This window comes from Geospiza fortis, unplaced genomic scaffold (assembly GCF_000277835.1).
Source record: "Geospiza fortis unplaced genomic scaffold, GeoFor_1.0 scaffold13, whole genome shotgun sequence".
In the NCBI taxonomy this organism is placed as follows: domain Eukaryota; kingdom Metazoa; phylum Chordata; class Aves; order Passeriformes; family Thraupidae; genus Geospiza; species Geospiza fortis.
Genome location: NW_005054384.1, coordinates 1,570,904 through 1,577,854, shown reverse-complemented (window position 1 = coordinate 1,577,854; position 6,951 = coordinate 1,570,904). Strand labels below are relative to the sequence as shown.

At 38.5% G+C, this 6,951-nt stretch overlaps 1 protein-coding gene across 1 annotated transcript in view; it reads right to left on the bottom strand.

Moving 5' to 3' along the window:
• The window catches only part of PTPRO (protein tyrosine phosphatase receptor type O), a gene marked incomplete at its 5' end in the record, with an annotated part of 148,049 nt that overhangs the window by 23,556 nt on the left and 117,542 nt on the right, over positions 1-6,951 (bottom strand). The window contains 3 exons of the mRNA XM_005425300.2: positions 1,335-1,455; positions 2,816-2,948; positions 5,990-6,129. Coding sequence (XP_005425357.2) covers positions 1,335-1,455; positions 2,816-2,948; positions 5,990-6,129 — 394 coding nt within the window. The remainder of the gene's footprint in view (positions 1-1,334; positions 1,456-2,815; positions 2,949-5,989; positions 6,130-6,951) is intronic.

The window sequence follows — 6,951 nt, the reverse complement described above, 5'->3', positions numbered from 1 at the left end:
AGAAAAAATCCTGCATAGCATTCTAGTACTGTCCTTATCACAAGTCCATTATTTTCAGCTATGAATTATAAACTAACTTGACTATTTTCTTGATTTAAGCAAACAATTGCTTGCAGCTTCTTTCTGGATTTATTTTTTAAAATTTCCTTCTGGGGTGTTTATCTTCTTTGGCTAGAAGGAGTAATGAAGAGAAATAGCTTTGGGCTGGCTGCTCAGTAATTAAATAGAAAATAATTAATTTAACTGGGATTTTCACAGCAAATTACATGCAAAAGGAACAAACTATATAATAGACATAATATATATATAAAATATATAATATAACTATATAATGTTTTCTTTAAAAGATAACTTAAAACATATGTGTGATGTGGTCATCTATTGCATGGAATACATAGACAAGACACAACACACAAAATCCAGCATCTGCTAGGTTGTTAAGCACAAGATTTTTTACATACATTTTTTTAACATTAAATAATTTCCTTTCTTGACACAGTACAGTAAATTAATATAAAATATATTATATAGATTATAAAAGGACAAAGACTCTGTGACTCTTTCAAGACTAGTAGGTAAACCAATTTTTAAAATATATATATACATATATATACACGCAGAATATATAGGGTTTGGGGAAGCTTCCACAGCTCACACAGGCCACAACAACCCACATTAAAGTGAACTACTGCAGGTACGACCTGCTAGAAAAGGAAATTGAATTTCAATATTCAGGCACAAATGATTGGTGCAGACTGGCAAATGGTGAGAGAGAGACTCTCTAGAAAATGTTATCTTTTGGTATGGAAAAAAATCTCCTGTTCCAAACCATATCAAAGACTTGCAAAGAACCTTGATGTCCTGCTCATGCTCATTTGCCTCAGACCCTAATTATCATTAACGTCCCTGACACAGCCCTTTTGTAATATGGGATTGCATTTATGGATAAATCCTGCAAAGCTCAAAATAAGACAAAGCTTGAGGCTAGTCAGTCAGATCAAGAGTGAAAATAGATACAAGGAGAAGATGAGCTCAACAGCAGCACAACAAAAGCATTCTCAGCTGAAACTATTGTTACAATGTTTGTCAGTGTCTGGTTGGAGGTTTTCTTTGGTTTGTTTGTTTGTTTTTTTGGTTTTTTTTGGTTTGGTTTTGGGGTTGTTTGTTTTTTGGTTTTTTTTTTTTTTTTTTTGGTTGGGTTTTTCTTTTTTTTTTCTTTTTTATTTGGTTTGGTTTGGTTTTTTGTTGTTGTTTTTTTTGGTTTTTTTGGTTTTTTTTCTTGTTTTTTTGTTTTTTTTTTTTTTTTTTTGTAATTAGCATAAATCTGGACTTACCTGGCCATTTGTAGGTGTTTTCTCCTGAGGACAACAAGAGTGACCAGCAGCAGCCCAATCAGGAGGATGCTGAGGATGGCCAACACGGAGATTACCACAACATTGGGGTTCATCTCAGTGACTGTACACACAGAAAATTGCTCTCAGTTATTCAGTTCAGAAGCATTGACATTTTTCCTTGGTTTTGTTTTTCCCTGAGTTTTGATAATGTTATTTTTTTAAACTTATCTCAAAGAGCCTGGAGTGTTAGAGAGAGAAAAATCTACCACAGGAGATAAGGGGAGAGTTTGAGTAGCTATTCCTCTTAGAAAATTTCTTTGGGGAAATGCCTTCACCCTGGCATTTTTGTTAAACTTTGACATGTTCTGATTTATTATTTTTTCCCTCTTTAGCTGACATTTACAACACAAGGGAAAACGGTGAAGGTATACAAAATACAGATATTCATCATCATCTATGTCTCCAAAGCACATTTCTACTCTGAAGTTGTTCTTCAACAATAATCAATGCTTTTTCTGACCCAGAAGCAAAATAATAAAGGGGGGATTTGCAACATACTGGGTTGAAATTGCTTAATTACTCTGGAAAATGACATGCCCAGGGATCCTCCCTCGGGAGCCTTTTGGCTGTGACTGCTGAGGATCCTGCAGAGACCTTGCTTGTCCCTTACTTCTTTGCTGAATGCAGGAAGCCTTAACACATTAAGAATGTGATTTTCCTTTGTTTGGGCTTAGCTGAAAAAACATTTTTCTCAATGAATGTAATCAAGCAGTGGATGTTAGTATTGACTGAACCTGATGTTTAGTGTTGACACCACAGACTCTGTCCCTGATTTCTAAAACCCAGTGCAGAACTGAGCCTCTAGTTTATATTTTCCAAGTGGGGCCTTTCCTGAGGTCTTTCTAAAGCTTCTCCCCCATCCCATCCACACCTGAAAGCCTTTTCATGATACAAACAACCCTTGGGGCCAGCATTACAAAGAGCAGCTTTAGAAAGCAAAGGGGAATATGGCATTCACATTTTCTGGAAAAATCCCTTCACCCAGGGTTTTTCTTTTGGGAAGCTCAGAAGCCTCAGAGAAAAATGAAAACAATGATTATCTCATTTGCTTCTCCCGTGTTTTGCTGCTTTGGAATGTGGTTGGAGATTGTTTACCACAGGGGATTATTTCATTGGTTTCTAGTGAGTTGTTTTCACTCTTTGGCCAATCAATGCCAAACTGTGTTGAGACTCTGGAAAGAGTCACAAGTTTTTCACTATTATCTTTTTAGCCTTCTGTCTGTATCCTTTCTGTATTCTTTAATATAGTTTAGTATAGTATTCTTTAATATAATATAGTATCATAAAATAACAAATTAGCCTTCTGAGAACATGGAGTCACATTCATCATTCCTGCCTTTGTCTGGGGGCAACCCAAATACAACAGGGGAACAGATGGAGCTGGATGAGGAAGAAGAAGAAAGCAGAGAAGTGCTGCTTACCCATGGTGGAAACTGCAATGAAGGTGGGGATGCTGGGGCTGTTGTGGCTGAAGGTGGTCACGCTGCAATTGTAGGAGGTGGCAGGGGTCAGGCTGGAAATGGTCACAACGTGTGAGGAGACAGTGACAGGTTCCTGCAGACATGGGGAGAAACACGCAGGAGTTTGTCTCTTCCATAAATGCCAGAGCACAAATCAGTGTTTCGTGTATCTGACAGGTAAAGTCAGATCTGGTGGAAGAAATCAGCACTTTGAAACACAGGAAAGGGAACCAGGGCCTGCCCTTGACAGCAGGCAGATGGTCTGGCAGAAAAGGGGAGCAACAGGGGGGAATGCAGCTGCAAGAGCACCCCAGAGCACTCCAGGGACCCAGAGCCTTTTGGGAAGGGAAGGACACATGCCCCAGAGTGGGTTGGTCAGGTACATGAGGGGTAGGGGTAAACACTGAGACCTCCAGGACATCCCAGAGGTGGACACAGCTCATGAGCTCTGGTTTCTAAGCCACACAGGTAGGAGGAAAACTAAGTTATTTTTATTCAAAGATCAACCAAGGCCATCATAACCTCTGCCGTGAATGAAATCACAATTCTGGTTTGAATGCATGAAATCTCTGCCTGTGAGGCAGCTCCTCTGGGTGTGGAGACTTGTGAGCCCTTTTGAGTGGCCAAGGCGAAAAACAAAGCTAGAGCAAAGTCTTTGGGTAATAATTATAATCAAACACCCTACACCTCAGTTTTTCTAGCTGGCAGAAACTCTACATGATGTATTTATACAATGTGTTAATTACTATGACATTTGTGAACTCTTTTGTGGATTTTAAATGCTGATAGAGCGGGAGAAAACAAACAGCAAGAACAACACATGACTTCTGCTCTGTCCAGCAGAACCGGGAGGGGGGGGTTGCAATTGTAAAAACAGGGACACTGAGCCAGTGGTTTAGAAGTGAGAGAAGGAGAAGTAACCCCCTCCAGATGAGGAATGCAAGGTGCTGTAACAAGTCCCAAGCACCGGATATTTGCAAGAGCCTGTTGTAGCCATGGCTAATCCTAAGATCCTGTTGCAGAGCAATTCTGAGGTACGTTATGCAGATGAAATCACATGAGTGTAAAAAGAGGAGACTTTTATTGCCTGAGCTGAAAGGAGGAGCCACACTTTGGCAGTTGGACTTGGTTGCATGTTTCCATTTTCCCCTCTGGGAAATTTAAATTAGTCAACTCAAATCCAAGATGTTCAAAATTGGAAAGCTGTTGCTTTTCATTTCACTGATTTAAAGACGCAGGGAAGGGACAAAAATATTCATGTAATTAGCATGGAAAATCACAAAGAATTTTCTCCAGCCTACTTGGAAAGCATCCCTTTTTACAGTTCAGAAAGGAGCCCTTCCCAGTTTTTCATGGAGACAGAAAAGAGAGTGATGGATCTAATGAGGAGTGAGCTGAGTATCTCTGCATTATCCAGTGCCAGATGTTCCTGTCAACAATGAGACACCCACTGAAGCATCTGCCAGATGAAGCAGTCTTTCCTGATGTTCTTAAAACAGATCTGCTCTGAGCTGAAGTTGCAAATCCTCTGGTGCTTTCCTTGCCTGATTCCATCACTATTTTGAATCTCTGGTAAGTGATGATAATCACTTCACTGTCACCATCATATTTTCTGAAAAACCTCTTTGCTCAGGATTCTTCTCCTGGGAAGCTGAGAAGCCTCAGAGAAAAATGAAAACAATAATTATCTCATTTGCTTCTCCTGTGTTTTGCTGCTTTGGAATGTGCTTGGACATTGTTTACCCACAGGTGATTGTTTCATTGGTTTTATATGAATTGTTTTCACTCACTGGCCAATCAGTGCCAAGCTGTGTCAGGACTCTGGAGAGAGTCACGAGTTTTCATTATTATCTTTTACCCTTCTCTAAGTATCCTTTCTGTATTCTTTAGTATAGTTTAGTATAGTATTCTTTAATATAATATAGTATCATAAAATAATAAAATAGCCTTCTGAGAACATGGAGTCAGATTCATCATTCCTGCCTTCGTCTGGGAACACTGCAAATACAAGACTTCAGGACCTTTGCTATTCAGCATGAAAAAGCAGGAATCTAGAGGTGGAATCTAAATGGTCCAAAAGATTAAAGTGTATGTAAGCATTTTTTCTTCCTTTAGTCATTGTCTGTCTCAATTTTAAAAGAATATGAAATAATTCAGACTGATCTTCTATAGGATTTAAGAGCGTGCAGGTCTTTTCCATGTGTTAATCAGTGGTTTAAGTAGGTAATTTTTCACTTCTTTCTCAATGATTCCCCATTATGCGTCACAGTGCACATGAGAATAAGGTTTTGTGGCACGTAATCACAGTGATTCATTATACCATCAGCTAAAGCACAAAGTAAACCTCACATGATGCTCAGCATTGAATGCCAAGGAATTAAAACTACTACTGCTTTCTCTTTTTCACTGAACAGCGTTGCCTATTTAAATACTATATATTTAAATTGGCTGCTGAGCACAGGTACCTGACTGGACAGAGAGAAAAGGAGATTCGTATGTGAGGCTGAGGTGGTGGGTCTTGAAGACAATACCCTGAGGTATAAATAATATAAAATGCATGAGGAGCAGCCACATTTGCATAAAGGTACTCTTGGAATAGCAAGGAAGTTCCTACTGAACTTCAGTTAACAGACCTCAAAACCAGGAATAAATTATTCCAGAAATAATCAGATAATGTATCAGAAATCCCATGGCATCTAAATATGTCTATTTTCCCCATTCCTTATGAAGCTACCTGACCAATTTTACCTTCTTGCTCATTGGCATTATCTCAGTTTTGTGGCCTGTTAGTTTTTGCACAGCTTTCATTATCTTTTTAGTATTGAGTAAGTATCCTTTCTATATTCTTTAGTATAGTTTACTATGGCACTCTTAAATATAATATAGTATCATAAAATAATAATTTATTTTATTTTTATATTATCAGAGCCATTCCCACATGAAGCCAATTCCAGTGGCACTGTTGGATGCACACAATTTCTCTCCAGTCATATAACCTCATCAGTAAGACAGAGTCAAACCTTAACATTGCAAAACAATGAAAATATTTTAGTGTTTGAAGCGTAGCTTTAGTAGTTTAGCTTTTAAAAGTTAAATTCTGGGATGAAGAGTGGACACCAAAGGAGAGACACATACCTGGGCTTTTGTTTCCTGGCCAGATCCAGCCTGCTGGCAGTAAACTTCAAAGAAATCAGCTACTCCTTCTTCCACCCACAGCAGAGTCACAGAGGTCTGAGTCTTGTTGACAGCAAACAGTGATTTTGGAGGGGCTGGTTCTGGTGTAAGAGAAAAATCTCCTTTCATTAAGCTTATCTTTAAGTTTCCAGACAACTGAGAAAAAATGAAAAAATTGAAAGCAATGCCTGATGCCCTGCTATCTTTCATTTCCTTCAGATAAAGTCTACCAATGTAAATCCTCTCATGATGACAAACTACCCCTGTAAAATGGGAAGATGATGAAGTGTGTTGGTTTTTCTTCTCTATTTAAACCGTTCTCTATTTGGACAGATGGATAATTACTTCACTTCCCTTTTCAGCAGAGCCCTTGTTTGAGGATGATCTGTGGATTCTATTAATAGAACAATGTTAGCAGGAACTCTTTCAGAGAAGACCACTGTCCACCTGTTAGCAACACATTCAGCCTGAGAAGGCTTTTCTTTCACAAGGCCTGCCCAGGAGACTATAAAGAAGCAGCTTCCCACAAGCAAAGGCTGCCTAGGTTCCTTTGCAGAGAAAATATTTAGCAAATTTCCAGTTAAAAAAAAAAAACGAAAAACAAACAAAAAAACCACCCCAAACTTGTAGGGTTTATGAATGAACCCACTCCAGATGGGGAATCTGGAGTTTTTTTAGTTGTTTTTTAGTTAAATATGGGGTTTTTGGGGTTTTGGTTTTTTGGGTTTTTTTTTTGCTTTTTGGGGTTTTTTTTTGGTGGGTTTTTTTTGTTTGTTTGGTTTTTTGGGGTTTTTTGTTTGTTTGTTTGTTTGTTTGGGTTTTTTTGTTTGTTTGTTTTTTCTCTGCTGGGTTTTTTGAGGTTTTTTGGGTTTTTTTCTCCTCTGGTTATCATTAAAGGGCTACTGGATCTGTGTTGACTTCCA